At 51.0% G+C, this 25,426-nt stretch overlaps 1 protein-coding gene across 1 annotated transcript; it reads right to left on the bottom strand.

Moving 5' to 3' along the window:
- Nucleotides 1-17,789: 17,789 nt before the first annotated feature.
- On the bottom strand, nt 17,790-24,813 carry LOC147414184 (heat shock factor protein 5-like). The gene is made up of 9 exons (XM_086475437.1): nt 24,664-24,813; nt 24,255-24,549; nt 23,490-23,575; nt 23,219-23,366; nt 21,254-21,330; nt 20,988-21,049; nt 19,012-19,120; nt 18,178-18,606; nt 17,790-17,903 (listed from the first exon to the last, which is right to left on the bottom strand). Exons 1-9 carry the CDS (start codon nt 24,811-24,813, stop codon nt 17,790-17,792), a joined length of 1,470 nt encoding a protein of 489 aa, XP_086331563.1.
- Nucleotides 24,814-25,426: the final 613 nt, after the last annotated feature.

Raw genomic sequence — 25,426 nt, 5'->3', positions numbered from 1 at the left:
GATTAAACGGTTCAGTACATGCACAGAAACGTGTTATTACCTCCCAAGTCATCTTAAGACTGATTTCCTCGCCTTTAAAAATGTTTATTCTAACATAAGTGTACATATATTAAAAACATAACCTGTACAATGGATACACACACAGAGAAACTTCATAATCACAGTCTTTTGTAGCTAATATCCCCTTTTTGACTTGGCTGCTTGACTTTCTCATCCCAACACAGAAAAGCAGAAAGTGGCTCCACGTAGGAAGAGACGACCTGTTCATACACACACTCACACGGAAATTCAGGGATTTTAATCTAAAAAGTAACTTTGTAGAGGAGGCAGTATTCTGCAGGCCCTATTTTTGGGTGGCACGCAGAGATAATTTAAAAGCAAAGGTATTCTCTGCAGGACAGGTAACCTTTAAAATCTGCAATCACACTCAGAGAAACCCTTGACAAAATCCCATTTAGTCCCACGTTCATCAGAAGGAAACGTTACCAGTATAACAGGAGACGGCAAACAGGTCGGAACAACCCATTTACGAGGCCTCACACCTCCCTGGGGTTTCACAGGAGAAAGCTGCTACCAGAACCCATGGGGTTTCAGCAGCTGTGCCTGTTGCCCTTTTTAACAGTTTGGAGCAACAAACCCGGGAGCTGACCAGCACAGAAAGAGCCAGGGGACATCCTTCTAAAGAAGCAGGAGCTGCGTGTGGCTCCTGCTTTATGATGCAGCCCGGACACCTTTCAGAAGGACCTTCTATGGCCTGTGAACATATCACAATTCTGGACACTGCCAAAAACCTAAAGGACAGCTGTGTTTCACTCCCTGGAAACTCCAAGACATCTTTACAAACCCAAGAAAACCACCACAGAGAACTTGGAAGGGCTCTTGGGGAAACAACACAAAGGAGCCACGAAGGAGGAATCATTCCTTGTAAACTGCTGGAGTGATTCTAAGAAAAACCAAACACATACTACAAAGAATCTATTTTCTAAGAAAAGAAAAGGAAGGACCCGAAGGGAACAAGTGCTTGTGAAGCAGTAGGTAAGTGCAAAACACGCTGTCCAGATCACAGGCTACGAAAACCTACAAGTAAAATATAAATGCCCGTATTCTTGCAGGTAGTAGAGAACAAACCCGACCCTGTAGAAGACCAGACTGACGAACGATTGTGAGCGGTTCTGAAACGCAGAACGTTGCGTCAAAAGAACGGTTGGCACTCGCAGGACATCAGGGAACGCGGCGCTGCCTGTTCCTGCCAGCTCAGGGAACCCACCGGCACGGGCCTGGACACAACAACTGTGCCAGCTCCAGTCCTTTACCAACCAAAACGCTGACGACATGGAAGACGACACCCACGGTCTCTTCAGTCAGGGAAAACGGGCAAGACGATGCTGTTTGAACTCAGCCCTTTTGGGGGCATCGATCACCTCGCTGCTCCCTAGGCTCAGCTGCCGACTCTCTGCACGGCCAATGGACAACCAGGCTCACCAGCAAGAAATCCCCTGTCTCCCAGAAAGGTCTAAGAATAACACGGCTACTCCTAAGCTCCCACTCACCAGAAAGGTTATCGTTTGTGAAGGAACCCTACAGCCACCGAGGGAGTCGAAAGGCACGACCGGGCTTGCCGCGTCAGGCAGCACCAATCACCACCATTTCTCACACACTCTCCTTGACTGGTTTGTCATTATTAGCACACTCTGGTAACAAAGCTCTGCTGCACTTCTTTGATGCAACCCTACTGCTATCACAGGCTTTGCAGAGAGGTGAAAGCAGACAGAACTAAACCCCAAAACCAACGATGGCCGAGGGCAGGCGGGAATAAAAGACCCAGAGGAGCATCTTTCATTTGACTGCCCGTTCAACAAGAATCACGACGAAAAAACAGGCAAATCTTTTTGTCACTGAAGTCAACAAACGGGTTTGAATACACATCAAAAGAAACCTTTGCACAAAGTCCTACTTTGGTTTGATTGACTGGGGATTCAAAAGTGAAACGAAAAGCATCAAGAATAAGATTGAGCCTACATTCTTGAGTCCCCTCACTTATGAAATACCAATTTTAAGATTAACTATCACTTTCCAAATAAGCTACTCTTGGTGCTGTGTGAATAAAAACACTTCAGTGAGACTGAAAATGGTAGCAGAAACGTTTTAGACAAAAGAAAGGGGTCACCACTTTTGTACTTCCTCATCTCCAGTGCACAAAAAGAGACAACATGAAGAAGCTAAGCAAGAAACAAAAGATATGAAAACAGTACGAGCAGAATGATATCTTCTACGCAATACCTTTGATTCATCTTTGACTTTGAAAACTTCACCTAGGAAAACGTGAGACCAAGGACCAGCATACACCTTTTCAGCAAGTTCTCAGTGCTTTAGTGTCATCGTCCTACTTTGGCTCAATTACAACCACCCCTGGAAGTCAGCCTGACACTGACTAGTCGTGGGCAAAGGTTCTTCTCCTCGCCCTTTAACCTCGACACAGAGGCTACCTGGAAAGTCACCAGGGGACGCTCAACATCTGGAGGAAGGACAAGAACACCAAACTGAGAATCTTTTTGCTTTAAAGGTCTCGCTTCCTTTTAGACTTTCGATCTGATTCTCACTTGACATATACACATGACAAGAGCATTGTAGAAAAACATTTCAAGGTATCACTTTTCAGTATCTTCTTGAAAAGCAAGCGCAGAAATTTCTTTCGTACCTGTTGGACAGTAGGCTGCAGAGTACGGCACTGAAGAAGCGTAGCTGCTGCAACTTGGACACGACGTGGCCACGGAACGAGACCACTGATGGAGCGGCAGGATGGAAGGAACAGCCTGCAGTGTGTAGTTGACGCTGGTTGAAGACGCCTGTTGGGGTCACAGAAGGGCAGATCCTTTAGCTGGAAAAGCTGGGGAAGCCTCACACACTGGAGGCAACGCAGGAGAACCCTGCTGTGTTCTGCAAGGCACTGGGGTCTGATGGAAACTCACTGATGGTAAAGTGCCTCGGTTGTGGGACGAGGTCCATACACAGTAGTCAGGATGGACGCTGACGTCATAATGGTGACTCAGCTGTGCTGTGGTCACCAGTCCTGCAGTGGGTACAAAATAAAGCAAAATGAGTGTTAAGGAAGGGTTTTCACAGGCGATGAAGGGCAATAGGAGGACCCATTCCAGCTGAAGCCCCCCTTTATTGATCACCCCAACTAAAGGTTCTGAAGGGAGGACACCGTTTCAACCTCCTAGCTCTGAGGCAGGATCACCGCTCCACCTTCACAGGGCTTTTGCCTCCCTGGAGCAGGCTGTACTGCAGAGCAGGCTGGTTTTGGGGCTAATACATAACACTTGCACTGTAAACCAGGTTTGTTTAAGACACATATAAAAAATCTGCAAAACAGGTTGTCTAAGGCGAGAAAAATCAGACTGTCCTTCAGAGCAAGGAGAAGGAACGTTCATCTGGCAGAGCTGTGCCAGCCCCACGGAGATGGGGTGAGGGTGTTCTTGGTGTAGCGCGCCACGGGGACCGTCCTGTAGTGGACAGGCAGATGGAATCACACGTGAACCACGCTACCCGTGCTCACCGGCAGCAGATCTACCTGCGCGAAGAACACCCGTTTACCTACCCTGGGTGAACCGAGCGGCCACCGGCAAGGAGAGGCAGCCCTCCTCCCTCAGGGGAGCGCCCAGTTTCACAGCCCGTGCTGAACCCAGTGCTTCTCCACCCCACCACGGCCCCTCAGGGCCCGCCTCGGCTCACCGGGTCTGGGGTCCTGGCCGAGCGTCGACGGCAGCAGCGGTGGGCTTGCACGCGGCGGCAAGCCGGGCACCCCCTGGCCACGGCTGGGCGGGTGGCTGGGCACCTCCAGGCCGGCTGCCATCCTCGCCCTGTTGGTGCGCGTCAGGCGCTTCAGGCGGACGAGGAGCTCGGGGAAGCCGCGGCGAAAGTAGGCACTGGAGAAGTGGTGGAGGGGCCGGGCGCAGCTGCCGCCGTCGTCACCAGCCTCTGCTCCTGGCTCCAGCCTCGGCACACTGTCCGCCGGTGCCGGTGGCACCTTGCGGAAGCCATAGAGATTGAGCTGCCGGATGAAGCTGCTGAAGTTCCTCGTCCGGAAGATGCCAGCAGCTCCCCTCGCCGCCCCACGGCCGGCCGGCCGGGCGCCCAGCACCTCGGCCTCGAAGAGCTGCTGGTCAATGAGCACCGCCTCGCCGCTGGCGTCCCAGCGGATGGAGCGGAACCGCGGGCTGTTCACCAGCCACCACAGCTTGGCCGGGAAGTTCCCGGCCCCGACGGCGGAGGGCAGCGGCGCCTCCTCCATGGCGATGCCGCCGGTGGCGAGTCAACAAACTGACGTAGGGGGCACTCGCGCTGCAAAGGCCACCGCGCCAGCGAAGCCCCGCCCCCAGGCGCCACGGGGCACGTCCCAGGCTTGTGACGCGCTGCCAGCATTTGGTTCGTCACAATGGTATCCAACTGATTTTAGAGTTTTTGGTCAGCACATTGTGACGCTAAAACTCACAAGAGCTAAAAGCAGTTTGGACTAATGGCCTGAACGGAAGGGCCAGGAGTACCTAGTTTCTGGCTTCCTCATTGCTTGCAGTCATTCCAACTTGTGCAGAACAGGAGCAAATCCAGGTTCTTCTGCCAGCCCAACGGTCGCTCTTCCATGTCTGGCAGCGACTGCAAGGTACAAGGCAGGGGAGAATCTGAAGCAAGGTGCCTTCTCTTCCCACAGCCATACTGGTTGTTCCCAGTATGGAAAAGAAGCAGCGTCCAAGTTAAGTAGAGGGTCTGCAGATGATGCCAGCTTTGCTTGCACTCTTGGGGTTTACAAAACCAGAGGCTGGCATGTCAGAGAGCAGGAAAGGGTCATTACTTGAATCCCTCCGACAGAGATGACAAACCATTAGCCAAAAACCTGGGAGATCACAAGCGTGTAAAGTACTCTGCCTCGTCAGCAGACCAAATGCCCTCACAGGTCCCCTCCTCGGCTCCCACCGGTGCGGGCTCAGCGGCCCGTGGGAGCAGCCTCGGTGGGGGGCGGCGGGGCGGGCTGGCGGCAGAGGTGCCCGGAATGCCGCCGGGGGGGGTCTCCTCAGCCAGCCCCGGGAGGCGAGGGGTGCCGCAGGGTGGGCCCGTGGCCTCGGAGCGCGGCCGCGACCGGCAACGGGTGCGCGACGGAGCGGGGCCGCACGCGGGCAGCTCGGAAATTCGGGCGAACCCGTTGTGTGGGACCTCCTCGGCCGCTCGCTGCCGTTCTTCCCCGGGCGCTGCTGGAAAGGGGGGGCTCAGGAGAGCGATGGGCTGGCGAGGGGCCGTTGTGACACCACGGGCCACCCGGCAGGTCTGGGAGTTGGGGCCGCAGAACTCAGCCAGCGGCGCCGATGGAGAACCGCTCCACCCTCCTCAGACCTGCCCACGGGGGATGGCTCTTGGTATCGGTACCAACTCCATGACTATCGAATTGATATTATTATTCTTATGATTAATGTTGTTGTGGTGGTGGGTAAAAGCGTCAGCAAGAACTCCCAAAACACAAAGCGGTTCTTTTCAACCGCGACTCCTACCCTTTGTAACCGAAAAGAAAGAGGAGAAAATCAGGCTGCAACGCTCTTTTCAGTTTAAAAACTCCATTTATTGCAGTGGTGCCACCCTACTACATTTCCCCAACCCCTCAAATAGAGAATGTGCCCCCCCTCCATCCTTGAAACGGTACATTCCCACCCACACAAACCCAGAGCTATTACACACCCAAGATCTACTATCAACACAAACACATTTTAAAAGTTTAAAAGTTACTCTGAACACCTGATTCAACTAAAATAACAAATATCATTACAGAGACCACCGGAACCGAATGAAAACGAGGAAAACAGAAGAATTCCCCATTGATGAAGGAGATCAGCAGCTGTCCTGTGTAATGGATACCCAGCCGGAGAGGACACACTCGCTGCTGAAACAGAGCCTTGGTTTAGGAAGGAAGAGCATTTCCTGGTTAATCACTCAGAAAATTAGCTCATCTTTCCTATGGCTGCTCTCCTGAAATCCCTGACCCAGTCAGACCTAGAATCTCGGGACGTTCCTACGCTTTTCTTTCAGACACAGTTCCCAGTAAAGGGCCACAGGAGGACTTTGAGCAAAGGCAGGGAGAGCGCCAAACCCCACACCGTACTGCAGCTTCCCAAAGCATGAAAGAAAGAGATTCCAGAGATGGCACTAAAAACAATTTGCTTCCCAGTAAGAAAGTTTTGAGAAAGTTTTGAGAAAGTTTTGAGAAAGTTTTTAAGCTTCCTGTCTACAAAAAGTTCAGATTTACTACATATCTATCTATATTATATATTGCAGATATATTAGACATCTATATATTAGGCATATATATATATATATATTATACAATACAAGCAAGTAAGTAATTACCTTCTCGTAATTACCCTATCTTAAATACTCTGACCACGAGATGCTTTATAACTTACAGAACAACAGGTAGAAAACACAAAGGAAGAGGTGTGTAAAAGAGAGCAGCTAATATCCTACCAAGTTAATACAAAATTCCAAAATTAAGAGGTTTTTTGGTGTTTTTATTTTTTAAACAGAAAGCGTTGAAACGATCCAAAGTCCTCGTGGTGTGCGAAGCACCGCGGCTGGAGGCTGACAAGGAAGCCAGGCGGCAGCTGCTGCACGTTTTCACGTACTTGTCAGCCGCTTCTCACTCTCTTGTTTCTTCCTCCACAAAGCGCCCCTGCTTGCAGGCTGCCTCTTCCAGCGGGGCTGGCGAGAAAAGGGAACACGCAGTAAATGTTAGTCCTTGTCCCCATGGGAGATGTGGGGGGTTCTCAGCTGGACTGAGGCCCCTGAACAGGACGGCTTTGACCTTGGGAGGATTCCAGTCTGCCCGTGAGAGAACAGACAGAAGCAAGAAGAGCTGCAGCTGCAAGATAAGCAAGTCCTGAGAAAGTCTCGGCTACAAGACAAGGCGTCCGTGTCCTTTTGGCAGAACGCGTGATCTCGTGTACGGCAATAAAACAGTGTATAAGATGCAGCCGAACGTTCAATAAACGGCTTTTGCTCGAAATCATACTGGTTGGAAGGCAGAGTCCGTCCTTGCACGACCACAAGGTGACCTCTCCCTCAGACCTCAACGTGACAAACACGCCAGGACCTAGAGAGCCGTACCCAGCGTCCCTCAAGAAGAGGAGTGGGAAGGGAACGGATGGCACAGCCTGTGCTCAAATCTCTCCTTACCAGGACAATCCTCGTCCGAACTGTGTCGTCTTTTCCTGCACCGAGGTTTTACAGGTGAATCTGTCTCTCCTACAGATGCATTTGTAGGAGCAGTTCCTGAAGTGAATTGTCTCTCCTCTGCCCCTGGAGTACTGGATTCACATTTCACACTAGTATTCTCCTGAAAACCAAGCAAAGAAAAAAAAGAAATAAAACCAAAGACCACCCCCTATTTTCTTGTAATCGCTTTAGGGACAAAATAACGATTCTCCTCCACTCCAAAAGGACACCTAACAAGGGCTGAACACTGCCTAGATGGTGTAAGTTCTTTTCACTCGGAGTTACGGCTGCCAAATTGAACCTCGAGCTCTCACAAACTGGCATATTAAGCAAAAGATGAAATCGGAAAACCACTGTACAAAGCGAGGGCACAACATCCTCACCGGCTGAGCTTTGCCCTCAGTTACCAAACCAGCTCTGAGAAACAAGCTACAAGAAACCCAGGGGCGCTCCTTGTTACCAACACGTGTGGAGCGATGACACATCCAGCTCAAACAACTCGCCAGAGCTGGGTGATGCAAAACTACACGGGCGAGCCACACACTTCTGGGTGGGAGTCCCACCCCACCCCATCCAGTGGTTGAGACGTTAAATCATAACCTGTCGCTTGCTTTGTGGAGCCCTCTGCTGCTGCTCCCCAGGGATTTTGCAGGCAGCCATTTACTGAACTGCTCTGTTTCCATGACCATGCGGCAAAAATCCGTAGGCTTAAGAAAAAGAAAAAGCCAAACCACCAAGTTACGTTTCTGTTCCACTGCGGCAACAAAGGCCCAAAGTGAAGCACTTGGGACTTTACCTCTAGACAGAAAGATGTTCTCACCATCACCTGCTCTACAGCATTCATCTCCTCTGCAAATATCCTACCAATCCATGTCCCAAAGATAAGGGATTGTTCAAAGCCTGCAACGTTTCCTTCTACTAAGGAAAAAAAAAGCCTTTTCAAAGTGCTATGTGCGAGTTGTACCTCCCTGCACCCCTCACCTGCTCTGGACTGCACGGTCCCTCCTGAGCAACCACGACGGAGGACTGAGCTGGTTGTTCTCTCAGTTCTTCAGGGGCGTCCTGGGGGGTGACAGCTTCTTGTGCCACGTCACCAGCAGCACTTTCAGCGGACACACTGTCGACGGTGGCACTTGATGTGTCCGAAGATTCCGGACCGAGGGAGTCCTCACTGGAGTAAACGTCGTCCCAGCTCTCGGTCTCAAGCAGCAGCGGGGTTCCGCTGCCAGACTGGCTCTCTGCGGCTTCCTTGGGCGCCGTTTCAGCTTGGGATGATGGACACAGCTCATCAAGCCGAATCACGGGAATCCCTTCAAAATCATCTGCTGTCTTCTTGTTTTCATCCTCTGGGTCATGTGGCCAGTCAGAGGGCAGAAGGTCCGCTGCATAAGGGAACTGCCCTGGTGGGATCTGGGAGAAACAAAATCCAGCGAACACGGGTATCAAACAATCGCAGGGACAGGATGGGGGTTGGCTCGGTAAGGCTTTCAGTTGTATTTTTTAAGATCCTAACCAGTGTTTCACTTTGGTTGCACTGCTTGTTTCCTGTCTGAAGTAGCCAGGACTTCAAGTAAGAGCTGGGTTACCAAGTCAACAGTCCAGGGAGGAGATCATCCCTGCCAAAACCAGACTGACCAACCCACCCACCCACACTGCAACAACTTCTGCCTCTTCTCAGAGGACCTCAGCTCGAAGCTGTTACAACACAGATCATCTTCTTGGGTGCGCTGTAGGATCTCGTACGCATTTCCAAGAGGAGAAAGTGCCCCCACAAAGATACAACTCAAATCCTTCTAGTTTATCTAGAAAAGATACGAGAGACAAGGATGGGAGGGAGGCTGCAAGGAAGCGGTAGAAGAGCAAGAAGTCAGGACTCAAAACACTAATAGTTTGCTGCTCATTGGAGCTCCAGAGGAAAAACGGTCTAATGTAGCAAAAGTGCTGACAGGGAAGCTGAGCATTCCACGTAGAAGATTAGCATAGTGTGCTCAGGAGGTAAAGCACAACCACCCCTTTTTGAGGACTTCTAGGACTAAAACAGGGTGGCTTGAGTGCTTGGGCAATCATTCAGAAGTCGTTCAGGTTCAATTCCATTCTCCAATAACACGGCTGATCATCATTCTTCTGAGACATAAAAGCAAACGACTTAGGACTGCTTTGAAGCTCAGGAAAGTTTTTCTTCTTGCTTCAGTTCCACGAGGAAATATTCACAGTTCAATAAAAATGCTAAGAGCAACAATCAAACAGCAGAGCTGCTGGCTTAAAAAAAAAAAAAGGAAAAACGGAAAAAAAAAAGCCCACAAAAATCCCACTACGCTGCTAACTTGAATTACAGAACTACTCGTTTAACGCTCAGCCGCTCTTTGAAACAGATAATTGTAAACCACGTTACTCTCACTTTCTCAAGAGGATCAGTTTTCCAGCCGACACCCTTCACTCCACAAGCCCCCGAACCCCCAGTCCATTCAGTCTCCTCCGCTCTCGCCCCACCACAGTGCGCTGCACTCACCTGGCAGAAGCTGCAGTGGGTGCCCAGGGAAGGTGCAGCACCAGCACAGCCGGTCAGAGGAGCAGTGTAGGCTGGGGGCGAGGAAGACGGCAGGGCAGCTGCAAGGATTCAAGCACAGTTAGCAGACTCCCAGAACTTGGGGTTGGTATGCACAGTTCTAGCGCTCCCTTGGATTAAACGGTTCAGTACATGCACAGAAACGTGTTATTACCTCCCAAGTCATCTTAAGACTGATTTCCTCGCCTTTAAAAATGTTTATTCTAACATAAGTGTACATATATTAAAAACATAACCTGTACAATGGATACACACACAGAGAAACTTCATAATCACAGTCTTTTGTAGCTAATATCCCCTTTTTGACTTGGCTGCTTGACTTTCTCATCCCAACACAGAAAAGCAGAAAGTGGCTCCACGTAGGAAGAGACGACCTGTTCATACACACACTCACACGGAAATTCAGGGATTTTAATCTAAAAAGTAACTTTGTAGAGGAGGCAGTATTCTGCAGGCCCTATTTTTGGGTGGCACGCAGAGATAATTTAAAAGCAAAGGTATTCTCTGCAGGACAGGTAACCTTTAAAATCTGCAATCACACTCAGAGAAACCCTTGACAAAATCCCATTTAGTCCCACGTTCATCAGAAGGAAACGTTACCAGTATAACAGGAGACGGCAAACAGGTCGGAACAACCCATTTACGAGGCCTCACACCTCCCTGGGGTTTCACAGGAGAAAGCTGCTACCAGAACCCATGGGGTTTCAGCAGCTGTGCCTGTTGCCCTTTTTAACAGTTTGGAGCAACAAACCCGGGAGCTGACCAGCACAGAAAGAGCCAGGGGACATCCTTCTAAAGAAGCAGGAGCTGCGTGTGGCTCCTGCTTTATGATGCAGCCCGGACACCTTTCAGAAGGACCTTCTATGGCCTGTGAACATATCACAATTCTGGACACTGCCAAAAACCTAAAGGACAGCTGTGTTTCACTCCCTGGAAACTCCAAGACATCTTTACAAACCCAAGAAAACCACCACAGAGAACTTGGAAGGGCTCTTGGGGAAACAACACAAAGGAGCCACGAAGGAGGAATCATTCCTTGTAAACTGCTGGAGTGATTCTAAGAAAAACCAAACACATACTACAAAGAATCTATTTTCTAAGAAAAGAAAAGGAAGGACCCGAAGGGAACAAGTGCTTGTGAAGCAGTAGGTAAGTGCAAAACACGCTGTCCAGATCACAGGCTACGAAAACCTACAAGTAAAATATAAATGCCCGTATTCTTGCAGGTAGTAGAGAACAAACCCGACCCTGTAGAAGACCAGACTGACGAACGATTGTGAGCGGTTCTGAAACGCAGAACGTTGCGTCAAAAGAACGGTTGGCACTCGCAGGACATCAGGGAACGCGGCGCTGCCTGTTCCTGCCAGCTCAGGGAACCCACCGGCACGGGCCTGGACACAACAACTGTGCCAGCTCCAGTCCTTTACCAACCAAAACGCTGACGACATGGAAGACGACACCCACGGTCTCTTCAGTCAGGGAAAACGGGCAAGACGATGCTGTTTGAACTCAGCCCTTTTGGGGGCATCGATCACCTCGCTGCTCCCTAGGCTCAGCTGCCGACTCTCTGCACGGCCAATGGACAACCAGGCTCACCAGCAAGAAATCCCCTGTCTCCCAGAAAGGTCTAAGAATAACACGGCTACTCCTAAGCTCCCACTCACCAGAAAGGTTATCGTTTGTGAAGGAACCCTACAGCCACCGAGGGAGTCGAAAGGCACGACCGGGCTTGCCGCGTCAGGCAGCACCAATCACCACCATTTCTCACACACTCTCCTTGACTGGTTTGTCATTATTAGCACACTCTGGTAACAAAGCTCTGCTGCACTTCTTTGATGCAACCCTACTGCTATCACAGGCTTTGCAGAGAGGTGAAAGCAGACAGAACTAAACCCCAAAACCAACGATGGCCGAGGGCAGGCGGGAATAAAAGACCCAGAGGAGCATCTTTCATTTGACTGCCCGTTCAACAAGAATCACGACGAAAAAACAGGCAAATCTTTTTGTCACTGAAGTCAACAAACGGGTTTGAATACACATCAAAAGAAACCTTTGCACAAAGTCCTACTTTGGTTTGATTGACTGGGGATTCAAAAGTGAAACGAAAAGCATCAAGAATAAGATTGAGCCTACATTCTTGAGTCCCCTCACTTATGAAATACCAATTTTAAGATTAACTATCACTTTCCAAATAAGCTACTCTTGGTGCTGTGTGAATAAAAACACTTCAGTGAGACTGAAAATGGTAGCAGAAACGTTTTAGACAAAAGAAAGGGGTCACCACTTTTGTACTTCCTCATCTCCAGTGCACAAAAAGAGACAACATGAAGAAGCTAAGCAAGAAACAAAAGATATGAAAACAGTACGAGCAGAATGATATCTTCTACGCAATACCTTTGATTCATCTTTGACTTTGAAAACTTCACCTAGGAAAACGTGAGACCAAGGACCAGCATACACCTTTTCAGCAAGTTCTCAGTGCTTTAGTGTCATCGTCCTACTTTGGCTCAATTACAACCACCCCTGGAAGTCAGCCTGACACTGACTAGTCGTGGGCAAAGGTTCTTCTCCTCGCCCTTTAACCTCGACACAGAGGCTACCTGGAAAGTCACCAGGGGACGCTCAACATCTGGAGGAAGGACAAGAACACCAAACTGAGAATCTTTTTGCTTTAAAGGTCTCGCTTCCTTTTAGACTTTCGATCTGATTCTCACTTGACATATACACATGACAAGAGCATTGTAGAAAAACATTTCAAGGTATCACTTTTCAGTATCTTCTTGAAAAGCAAGCGCAGAAATTTCTTTCGTACCTGTTGGACAGTAGGCTGCAGAGTACGGCACTGAAGAAGCGTAGCTGCTGCAACTTGGACACGACGTGGCCACGGAACGAGACCACTGATGGAGCGGCAGGATGGAAGGAACAGCCTGCAGTGTGTAGTTGACGCTGGTTGAAGACGCCTGTTGGGGTCACAGAAGGGCAGATCCTTTAGCTGGAAAAGCTGGGGAAGCCTCACACACTGGAGGCAACGCAGGAGAACCCTGCTGTGTTCTGCAAGGCACTGGGGTCTGATGGAAACTCACTGATGGTAAAGTGCCTCGGTTGTGGGACGAGGTCCATACACAGTAGTCAGGATGGACGCTGACGTCATAATGGTGACTCAGCTGTGCTGTGGTCACCAGTCCTGCAGTGGGTACAAAATAAAGCAAAATGAGTGTTAAGGAAGGGTTTTCACAGGCGATGAAGGGCAATAGGAGGACCCATTCCAGCTGAAGCCCCCCTTTATTGATCACCCCAACTAAAGGTTCTGAAGGGAGGACACCGTTTCAACCTCCTAGCTCTGAGGCAGGATCACCGCTCCACCTTCACAGGGCTTTTGCCTCCCTGGAGCAGGCTGTACTGCAGAGCAGGCTGGTTTTGGGGCTAATACATAACACTTGCACTGTAAACCAGGTTTGTTTAAGACACATATAAAAAATCTGCAAAACAGGTTGTCTAAGGCGAGAAAAATCAGACTGTCCTTCAGAGCAAGGAGAAGGAACGTTCATCTGGCAGAGCTGTGCCAGCCCCACGGAGATGGGGTGAGGGTGTTCTTGGTGTAGCGCGCCACGGGGACCGTCCTGTAGTGGACAGGCAGATGGAATCACACGTGAACCACGCTACCCGTGCTCACCGGCAGCAGATCTACCTGCGCGAAGAACACCCGTTTACCTACCCTGGGTGAACCGAGCGGCCACCGGCAAGGAGAGGCAGCCCTCCTCCCTCAGGGGAGCGCCCAGTTTCACAGCCCGTGCTGAACCCAGTGCTTCTCCACCCCACCACGGCCCCTCAGGGCCCGCCTCGGCTCACCGGGTCTGGGGTCCTGGCCGAGCGTCGACGGCAGCAGCGGTGGGCTTGCACGCGGCGGCAAGCCGGGCACCCCATGGCCACGGCCGGGCGGGTGGCTGGGCACCTCCAGGCCGGCTGCCATCCTCGCCCTGTTGGTGCGCGTCAGGCGCTTCAGGCGGACGAGGAGCTCGGGGAAGCCGCGGCGAAAGTAGGCACTGGAGAAGTGGTGGAGGGGCCGGGCGCAGCTGCCGCCGTCGTCACCAGCCCCTGCTCCTGGCTCCAGCCTCGGCACACTGTCCGCCGGTGCCGGTGGCACCTTGCGGAAGCCATAGAGATTGAGCTGCCGGATGAAGCTGCTGAAGTTCCTCGTCCGGAAGATGCCAGCAGCTCCCCTCGCCGCCCCACGGCCGGCCGGCCGGGCGCCCAGCACCTCGGCCTCGAAGAGCTGCTGGTCAATGAGCACCGCCTCGCCGCTGGCGTCCCAGCGGATGGAGCGGAACCGCGGGCTGTTCACCAGCCACCACAGCTTGGCCGGGAAGTTCCCGGCCCCGACGGCGGAGGGCAGCGGCGCCTCCTCCATGGCGATGCCGCCGGTGGCGAGTCAACAAACTGACGTAGGGGGCACTCGCGCTGCAAAGGCCACCGCGCCAGCGAAGCCCCGCCCCCAGGCGCCACGGGGCACGTCCCAGGCTTGTGACGCGCTGCCAGCATTTGGTTCGTCACAATGGTATCCAACTGATTTTAGAGTTTTTGGGCAGCACATTGTGACGCTGAAACGCACAAGAGCTAAAAGCAGTTTGGACTAATGGCCTGAACGGAAGGGCCAGGAGTACCTAGTTTCTGGCTTCCTCATTGCTTGCAGTCATTCCAACTTGTGCAGAACAGGAGCAAATCCAGGTTCTTCTGCCAGCCCAACGGTCGCTCTTCCATGTCTGGCAGCGACTGCAAGGTACAAGGCAGGGGAGAATCTGAAGCAAGGTGCCTTCTCTTCCCACAGCCATACTGGTTGTTCCCAGTATGGAAAAGAAGCAGCGTCCAAGTTAAGTAGAGGGTCTGCAGATGATGCCAGCTTTGCTTGCACTCTTGGGGTTTACAAAACCAGAGGCTGGCATGTCAGAGAGCAGGAAAGGGTCATTACTTGAATCCCTCCGACAGAGATGACAAACCATTAGCCAAAAACCTGGGAGATCACAAGCGTGTAAAGTACTCTGCCTCGTCAGCAGACCAAATGCCCTCACAGGTCCCCTCCTCGGCTCCCACCGGTGCGGGCTCAGCGGCCCGTGGGAGCAGCCTCGGTGGGGGGCGGCGGGGCGGGCTGGCGGCAGAGGTGCCCGGAATGCCGCCGGGGGGGGTCTCCTCAGCCAGCCCCGGGAGGCGAGGGGTGCCGCAGGGTGGGCCCGTGGCCTCGGAGCGCGGCCGCGACCGGCAACGGGTGCGCGACGGAGTGGGGCCGCACGCGGGCAGCTCGGAAATTCGGGCGAACCCGTTGTGTGGGACCTCCTCGGCCGCTCGCTGCCGCTCTTCCCCGGGCGCTGCTGGAAAGGGGGGGCTCAGGAGAGCGATGGGCTGGCGAGGGGCCGTTGTGACACCACGGGCCACCCGGCAGGTCCTGGGAGTTGGGGCCGCAGAACTCAGCCAGCGGCGCCGATGGAGAACCGCTCCACCCTCCTCAGACCTGCCCACGGGGGATGGCTCTTGGTATCGGTACCAACTCCATGACTATCGAATTGATATTATTATTCTTATGATTAATGTTGTTGTGGTGGTGGGTAAAAGCGTCAGCAAGAACTCCCAAAACACAAAGCGGTTCTTTTCAACCGCGACTCCTACCCTTTGTAACCGAAAAGAAAGAGGAGAAAATCAGGCTGCAACGCTCTTTTCAGTTTAAAAACTCCATTTATTGCAGTGGTGCCACCCTACTACATTTCCCCAACCCCTCAAATAGAGAATGTGCCCCCCCTCCATCCTTGAAACGGTACATTCCCACCCACACAAACCCAGAGCTATTACACACCCAAGATCTACTATCAACACAAACACATTTTAAAAGTTTAAAAGTTACTCTGAACACCTGATTCAACTAAAATAACAAATATCATTACAGAGACCACCGGAACCGAATGAAAACGAGGAAAACAGAAGAATTCCCCATTGATGAAGGAGATCAGCAGCTGTCCTGTGTAATGGATACCCAGCCGGAGAGGACACACTCGCTGCTGAAACAGAGCCTTGGTTTAGGAAGGAAGAGCATTTCCTGGTTAATCACTCAGAAAATTAGCTCATCTTTCCTATGGCTGCTCTCCTGAAATCCCTGACCCAGTCAGACCTAGAATCTCGGGACGTTCCTACGCTTTTCTTTCAGACACAGTTCCCAGTAAAGGGCCACAGGAGGACTTTGAGCAAAGGCAGGGAGAGCGCCAAACCCCACACCGTACTGCAGCTTCCCAAAGCATGAAAGAAAGAGATTCCAGAGATGGCACTAAAAACAATTTGCTTCCCAGTAAGAAAGTTTTGAGAAAGTTTTGAGAAAGTTTTGAGAAAGTTTTTAAGGCTTCCTGTCTACAAAAAGTTCAGATTTACTACATATCTATCTATATTATATATTGCAGATATATTAGACATCTATATATTAGGCATATATATATATATATATTATACAATACAAGCAAGTAAGTAATTACCTTCTCGTAATTACCCTATCTTAAATACTCTGACCACGAGATGCTTTATAACTTACAGAACAACAGGTAGAAAACACAAAGGAAGAGGTGTGTAAAAGAGAGCAGCTAATATCCTACCAAGTTAATACAAAATTCCAAAATTAAGAGGTTTTTTGGTGTTTTTATTTTTTAAACAGAAAGCGTTGAAACGATCCAAAGTCCTCGTGGTGTGCGAAGCACCGCGGCTGGAGGCTGACAAGGAAGCCAGGCGGCAGCTGCTGCACGTTTTGACGTACTTGTCAGCCGCTTCTCACTCTCTTGTTTCTTCCTCCACAAAGCGCCCCTGCTTGCAGGCTGCCTCTTCCAGCGGGGCTGGCGAGAAAAGGGAACACGCAGTAAATGTTAGTCCTTGTCCCCATGGGAGATGTGGGGGGTTCTCAGCTGGACTGAGGCCCCTGAACAGGACGGCTTTGACCTTGGGAGGATTCCAGTCTGCCCGTGAGAGAACAGACAGAAGCAAGAAGAGCTGCAGCTGCAAGATAAGCAAGTCCTGAGAAAGTCTCGGCTACAAGACAAGGCGTCCGTGTCCTTTTGGCAGAACGCGTGATCTCGTGTACGGCAATAAAACAGTGTATAAGATGCAGCCGAACGTTCAATAAACGGCTTTTGCTCGAAATCATACTGGTTGGAAGGCAGAGTCCGTCCTTGCACGACCACAAGGTGACCTCTCCCTCAGACCTCAACGTGACAAACACGCCAGGACCTAGAGAGCCGTACCCAGCGTCCCTCAAGAAGAGGAGTGGGAAGGGAACGGATGGCACAGCCTGTGCTCAAATCTCTCCTTACCAGGACAATCCTCGTCCGAACTGTGTCGTCTTTTCCTGCACCGAGGTTTTACAGGTGAATCTGTCTCTCCTACAGATGCATTTGTAGGAGCAGTTCCTGAAGTGAATTGTCTCTCCTCTGCCCCTGGAGTACTGGATTCACATTTCACACTAGTATTCTCCTGAAAACCAAGCAAAGAAAAAAAAGAAATAAAACCAAAGACCACCCCCTATTTTCTTGTAATCGCTTTAGGGACAAAATAACGATTCTCCTCCACTCCAAAAGGACACCTAACAAGGGCTGAACACTGCCTAGATGGTGTAAGTTCTTTTCACTCGGAGTTACGGCTGCCAAATTGAACCTCGAGCTCTCACAAACTGGCATATTAAGCAAAAGATGAAATCGGAAAACCACTGTACAAAGCGAGGGCACAACATCCTCACCGGCTGAGCTTTGCCCTCAGTTACCAAACCAGCTCTGAGAAACAAGCTACAAGAAACCCAGGGGCGCTCCTTGTTACCAACACGTGTGGAGCGATGACACATCCAGCTCAAACAACTCGCCAGAGCTGGGTGATGCAAAACTACACGGGCGAGCCTCACACTTCTGGGTGGGAGTCCCACCCCACCCCATCCAGTGGTTGAGACGTTAAATCATAACCTGTCGCTTGCTTTGTGGAGCCCTCTGCTGCTGCTCCCCAGGGATTTTGCAGGCAGCCATTTACTGAACTGCTCTGTTTCCATGACCATGCGGCAAAAATCCGTAGGCTTAAGAAAAAGAAAAAGCCAAACCACCAAGTTACGTTTCTGTTCCACTGCGGCAACAAAGGCCCAAAGTGAAGCACTTGGGACTTTACCTCTAGACAGAAAGATGTTCTCACCATCACCTGCTCTACAGCATTCATCTCCTCTGCAAATATCCTACCAATCCATGTCCCAAAGATAAGGGATTGTTCAAAGCCTGCAACGTTTCCTTCTACTAAGGAAAAAAAAAGCCTTTTCAAAGTGCTATGTGCGAGTTGTACCTCCCTGCACCCCTCACCTGCTCTGGACTGCACGGTCCCTCCTGAGCAACCACGACGGAGGACTGAGCTGGTTGTTCTCTCAGTTCTTCAGGGGCGTCCTGGGGGGTGACAGCTTCTTGTGCCACGTCACCAGCAGCACTTTCAGCGGACACACTGTCGACGGTGGCACTTGATGTGTCCGAAGATTCCGGACCGAGGGAGTCCTCACTGGAGTAAACGTCGTCCCAGCTCTCGGTCTCAAGCAGCAGCGGGGTTCCGCTGCCAGACTGGCTCTCTGCGGCTTCCTTGGGCGCCGTTTCAGCTTGGGATGATGGACACAGCTCATCAAGCCGAATCACGGGAATCCCTTCAAAATCGTCTGCTGTCTTCTTGTTTTCATCCTCTGGGTCATATGGCCAGTCAGAGGGCAGAAGGTCCGCTACATAAGGGAACTGCCCTGGTGGGCTCTGGGAGAAACAAAATCCAGCGAACACGGGTATCAAACAATCGCAGGGACAGGATGGGGGTTGGCTCGGTAAGGCTTTCAGTTGTATTTTTTAAGATCCTAACCAGTGTTTCACTTTGGTTGCACTGCTTGTTTCCTGTCTGAAGTAGCCAGGACTTCAAGTAAGAGCTGGGTTACCAAGTCAACAGTCCAGGGAGGAGATCATCCCTGCCAAAACCAGACCGACCAACCCACCCACCCACACTGCAACAACTTCTGCCTCTTCTCAGAGGACCTCAGCTCGAACCGGTTACAACACAGATCATCTTCTTGGGTGCGCTGTAGGATCTCGTACGCACTTCCAAGAGGAGAAAGTGCCCCCACAAAGATACAACTCAAATCCTTCTAGTTTATCTAGAAAAGATACGAGAGACAAGGATGGGAGGGAGGCTGCAAGGAAGCGGTAGAAGAGCAAGAAGTCAGGACTCAAAACACTAATAGTTTGCTGCTCATTGGAGCTCCAGAGGAAAAACGGTCTAATGTAGCAAAAGTGCTGACAGGGAAGCTGAGCATTCCACGTAGAAGATTAGCATAGTGTGCTCAGGAGGTAAAGCACAACCACCCCTTTTTGAGGACTTCTAGGACTAAAACAGGGTGGCTTGAGTGCTTGGGCAATCATTCAGAAGTCGTTCAGGTTCAATTCCATTCTCCAATAACACGGCTGATCATCATTCTTCTGAGACATAAAAGCAAACGACTTAGGACTGCTTTGAAGCTCAGGAAAGTTTTTCTTCTTGCTTCAGTTCCACGAGGAAATACTCACAGTTCAATAAAAATGCTAAGAGCAACAATCAAACAGCAGAGCTGCTGGCTTAAAAAAAAAAAAAAGGAAAAACGGGAAAAAAAAAGCCCACAAAAATCCCACTACGCTGCTAACTTGAATTACAGAACTACTCGTTTAACGCTCAGCCGCTCTTTGAAACAGATAATTGTAAACCACTTTACTCTCACTTTCTCAAGAGGATCAGTTTTCCAGCCGACACCCTTCACTCCACAAGCCCCCGAACCCCCAGTCCATTCAGTCTCCTCCGCTCTCGCCCCACCACAGTGCGCTGCACTCACCTGGCAGAAGCTGCAGTGGGTGCCCAGGGAAGGTGCAGCACCAGCACAGCCGGTCAGAGGAGCAGTGTAGGCTGGGGGCGAGGAAGACGGCAGGGCAGCTGCAAGGATTCAAGCACAGTTAGCAGACTCCCAGAACTTGGGGTTGGTATGCACAGTTCTAGCGCTCCCTTGGATTGAACGGTTCAGTACATGCACAGAAACGTGTTATTACCTCCCAAGTCATCTTAAGACTGATTTCCTCGCCTTTAAAAATGTTTATTCTAACATAAGTGTACATATATTAAAAACATAACCTGTACAATGGATACACACACAGAGAAACTTCATAATCACAGTCTTTTGTAGCTAATATCCCCTTTTTGACTTGGCTGCTTGACTTTCTCATCCCAACACAGAAAAGCAGAAAGTGGCTCCACGTAGGAAGAGACGACCTGTTCATACACACACTCACACGGAAATTCAGGGATTTTAATCTAAAAAGTAACTTTGTAGAGGAGGCAGTATTCTGCAGGCCCTATTTTTGGGTGGCACGCAGAGATAATTTAAAAGCAAAGGTATTCTCTGCAGGACAGGTAACCTTTAAAATCTGCAATCACACTCAGAGAAACCCTTGACAAAATCCCATTTAGTCCCACGTTCATCAGAAGGAAACGTTACCAGTATAACAGGAGACGGCAAACAGGTCGGAACAACCCATTTACGAGGCCTCACACCTCCCTGGGGTTTCACAGCAGAAAGCTGCTACCAGAACCCATGGGGTTTCAGCAGCTGTGCCTGTTGCCCTTTTTAACAGTTTGGAGCAACAAACCCGGGAGCTGACCAGCACAGAAAGAGCCAGGGGACATCCTTCTAAAGAAGCAGGAGCTGCGTGTGGCTCCTGCTTTATGATGCAGCCCGGACACCTTTCAGAAGGACCTTCTATGGCCTGTGAACATATCACAATTCTGGACACTGCCAAAAACCTAAAGGACAGCTGCGTTTCACTCCCTGGAAACTCCAAGACATGTTTACATACCCAAGAAAACCACCACAGAGAACTTGGAAGGGCTCTTGGGGAAACAACACAAAAGAGCCATGAAGGAGGAGACGTTCCTTGTAAACTGCTGGAGTGATTCTAAGAAAAACCAAACACATACTACAAAGAATCTATTTTCTAAGAAAAGAAAAGGAAGGACCCGAAGGGAACAAGTGCTTGTGAAGCAGTAGGTAAGTGTAAAACACGCTGTCCAGATCACAGGCTACGAAAACCTACAAGTAAAATATAAATGCCCGTATTCTTACAGGTAGTAGAGAACAAACCCGACCCTGTAGAAGACCAGACTGACGAACGATTGTGAGCGGTTCTGAAACGCAGAACGTTGCGTCAAAAGAACGGTTGGCACTCGCAGGACATCAGGGAACGTGGCGCTGCCTGTTCCTGCCAGCTCAGGGAACCCACCGGCACGGGCCTGGACACAACAACTGTGCCAGCTCCAGTCCTTTACCAACCAAAAGGCTGACGACACGGAAGACGACACCCACGGTCTCTTCAGTCAGGGAAAACGGGCAAGACGATGCTGTTTGAACTCAGCCCTTTTGGGGGCATCGATCACCTCGCTGCTCCCTAGGCTCAGCTGCCGACTCTCTGCACGGCCAATGGACAACCAGGCTCACCAGCAAGAAATCCCCTGTCTCCCAGAAAGGTCTAAGAATAACACGGCTACTCCTAAGCTCCCACTCACCAGAAAGGTTATCGTTTGTGAAGGAACCCTACAGCCACCGAGGGAGTCGAAAGGCACGACCGGGCTTGCCGCGTCAGGCAGCACCAATCACCACCATTTCTCACACACTCTCCTTGACTGGTTTGTCATTATTAGCACACTCTGGTAACAAAGCTCTGCTGCACTTCTTTGATGCAACCCTACTGCTATCACAGGCTTTGCAGAGAGGTGAAAGCAGACAGAACTAAACCCCAAAACCAACGATGGCCGAGGGCAGGCGGGAATAAAAGACCCAGAGGAGCATCTTTCATTTGACTGCCCGTTCAACAAGAATCATGACGAAAAACCAGGCAAATCTTTTTGTCACTGAAGTCAACAAACGAGTTTGAATACACAGAAAAAGAAACCTTTGGACAAAGTCCTACTTTGGTTTAATTGAATGGGGATTCAAAAGTGAAACGAAAAGCATCAAGAATAAGATTGAGCCTACATTCTTGAGTCCCCTCACTTATGAAATACCAATTTTAAGATTAACTATCACTTTCCAATTAAGCTACTCTTGGTGCTGTGCTTTCAAGATGAAGGAAAGCAGGCTTTTTCAGGTGGCCTTACGAGGAATAAGCCTTCAGCATTCTGGGTCTTACAATATCCAGCAGAAAGGATAACGGAGAGATTAAGAGATACACAGCATCAGAAGTAAAAACCCTGAGACCGTCCGAAGTGACAGTCAAAACTAAGAGTCGTAATGCTCTCTAGTGAAATGTCAAACACCTTCTCAGGAGAACTCATGAATCAAGAGTTTTCAAAAGCCCCACATTCCATCAGTTGCTCTACTGTCCTTGGAATGACACCTTAGTCTTCGTCCCCTGCAGCTTTCATCAGGCTCTCCCCCCACCTCCCGCCAGTCCTGGAAGATCTGACCTGTACAACACAGCCAATATATTCTCCACACTTTCAGAACTCCAGGAAGAGAGTTCAGCGTCTCCAGGTAGAAGGACAAACAGGCAGAAGGAAAGAAGAATAACTGAGCTTTCCCTTGTTCAAGGGGCCACGATGTTCTGAGTTTCAGAAGTTTTAGGGACACTAAAAAAACCCAAACAACACCACCCACCACTCCACCACCCCCCCCCAAAATAACCTATTGCCTGATTTTTCCCATTGAAGGTAAGGGCAAGGAAAAGAACAGTCATTTGCTTCAACTTCTGTTCTGAAGAATAAAAACACTTCAGTGAGACTGAAAATGGTAGCAGAAACGTTTTAGACAAAAGAAAGGGGTCACCACTTTTGTACTTGACCTCATCTCCAGTGCACAAAAAAAGACAACATGAAGAAGCTAAGCAAGAAACAAAAGATATGAAAACAGTACGAGCAGAATGAAATCTTCTACGCAATACTTTTGATTCATCTTTGACTTTGAAAACTTCACCTAGGAAAACGTGAGACCAAGGACCAGCATACACCTTTTCAGCAAGTTCTCAGTGCTTTAGTGTCATCGTCCTACTTTGGCTCAATTACAACCACCCCTGGAAGTCAGCCTGACACTGACTAGTCGTGGGCAAAGGTTCTTATCCTCGCCCTTTAACCTCGACACAGAGGCTACCTGGAAAGTCACCAGGGGACGCTCAACATCTGGAGGAAGGACAAGAACACCAAACTGAGAATCTTTTTTCTTTAAAGGTCTCGCTTCCTTTTAGACTTTCGATCTGATTCTCTCTTGACATATACACATGACAAGAGCATTGTAGAAAAACATTTCAAGGTATCACTTTTCAGTATCTTCTTGAAAAGCAAGCGCAGAAATTTCTTTCGTACCTGTTGGACAGTAGGCTGCAGAGTACGGCACTGAAGAAGCGTAGCTGCTGTAACTTGGACACGACGTGGCCACGGACCAGGACCACGAATGGAGCGGCAGGATGGAAGGAACAGCCTGCAGGGTGTAGTTGACGTTGGTTGAAGAGGCCTGTTGGGGTCACAGAAGGGCAGATCCTTTAGCAGGAAAAGCTGGGGAAGCCTCACACACTGGAGGCAACGCAGGAGAACCCTGCCGTGTTCTGCAAGGCACTGGGGTCTGGTGGAAACTCACTGATGGTAAAGTGCCTCGGTTGTGAGACGAGGTCCATACACAGTAGTCAGGATGGACGCTGACGTCATAATGGTGACTCAGCTGTGCTGTGGTCACCAGTCCTGCAGTGGGTACAAAATAAAGCAAAATGAGTGTTAAGGAAGGGTTTTCACAGGCGATGAAGGGCAATAGGAGGACCCATTCCAGCTGAAGCCCCCCTTTATTGATCACCCCAACTAAAGGTTCTGAAGGGAGGACACCGTTTCAACCTCCTAGCTCTGAGGGAGGGTCACCGCTCCACCTTCACAGGGCTTTTGCCTCCCTGGAGCAGGCTGTACTGCAGAGCAGGCTGGTATTTGGGCTAATATATAACACTTGCACTGTAAACCAGGTTTGTTTAAGACACATATAAAAAATCTGCAAAAGAGGTTGTCTAAGGCAAGAAAAATCAGACTGTCCTTCAGAGCAAGGAGAAGAAACGTTCATCTGGCAGAGCTGTGCCAGCCCCACGGAGATGGGGTGAGGGTGTTCTTGGTGTAGCGCACCACGGGGACCGTCCTGTAGTGGACAGGCAGACGGAACACACATGAACCACGCTACCCGTGCTCACTGGCAGCAGATCTACCTGCGCGAAGAACACCCGTTTGCCTACCCTGGGTGAACCGAGCGGCCACCGGCAAGGACAGGCAGCCCTCGTCCCTCAGGGGAGAGCCCAGTTTCACAGCCCGTGCTGAACCCAGCGCTTCTCCACCCCACCACGGCCCCGCAGGGCCCGCCCCGCCTCACCGGGTCTGGGGTCCTGGCCGAGCGTCGACGGCAGCAGCGGTGGGCTTGCACGCGGCGGCAAGCCGGGCACCCCATGGCCACGGCCGGGCGGGTGGCTGGGCACCTCCAGGCCGGCTGCCATCCTCGCCCTGTTGGTGCGCGTCAGGCGCTTCAGGCGGATGAGGAGCTCGGGGAAGCCGCGGCGAAAGTAGGGGCTGGAGAAGTGGTGGAGGGGCCGGGCGCAGCTGCCGCCATCGTCACCAGCCCCTGCTCCTTGCTCCAGCCTCGGCACACTGTCCGCCGGTGCTGGCGGCACCTTGCGGAAGCCATAGAGATTGAGCTGCCGGATGAAGCTGCTGAAGTTCCTCGTCTGGAAGATGCCAGCAGCTCTGCTCGCCGCCCCACGGCCGGCCGGCCGGGCGCCCAGCACCTCGGCCTCGAAGAGCTGCTGGTCGATGAGCACCGCCTCGCCGCTGGCGTCCCAGCGGATGGAGCGGAACCGCGGGCTGTTCACCAGCCACCACAGCTTGGCCGGGAAGTTCCCGGCCCCGACGGCGGAGGGCAGCGGCGCCTCCTCCATGGCGATGCCGCCGGTGGCGAGTCAACAAACTGACGTAGGGGGCGCTCGCGCTGCAAAGGCCACCACGCCAGCGAAGCCCCGCCCCCAGGCGCCACGGGGCACGTCCCAGGCTTGTGACGCGCTGCCTGCATTTGGTTCGTCACAATGGTATCCAACTGATTTTAGAGTTTTTGGGCAGCACATTGTGACGCTGAAACGCACAAGAGCTAAAAGCAGTTTGGACTAATGGCCTGAACGGAAGGGCCAGGAGTACCTAGTTTCTGCCTTCCTCATTGCTTGCAGTCATTCCAACTTGTGCAGAACAGGAGCAAATCCAGGTTCTTCTGCCAGCCCAACGGTCGCTCTTCCATGTCTGGCAGCGACTGCAAGGTACAAGGCAGGGGAGAATCTGAAGCAAGGTGCCTTCTCTTCCCACAGCCATACTGGTTGTTCCCAGTATGGAAAAGAAGCAGCGTCCAAGTTAAGTAGAGGGTCTGCAGATGATGCCAGCTTTGCTTGCACTCTTGGGGTTTACAAAACCAGAGGCTGGCATGTCAGAGTGCAGGAAAGGGTCATTACTCGAATCCCTCGGACCGAGATGACAAACCATTAGCTGAAAACCTGGGAGATCACA

The sequence above is a fragment of the Leptosomus discolor genome, chromosome 18 (assembly GCF_034619465.1).
Source record: "Leptosomus discolor isolate bLepDis1 chromosome 18, bLepDis1.hap2, whole genome shotgun sequence".
Taxonomy (NCBI): Eukaryota; Metazoa; Chordata; class Aves; order Leptosomiformes; family Leptosomidae; genus Leptosomus; species Leptosomus discolor.
The sequence above is the reverse complement of the archived record's forward strand: the minus strand, read 5'-3'. Positions and strand labels throughout refer to the sequence as shown.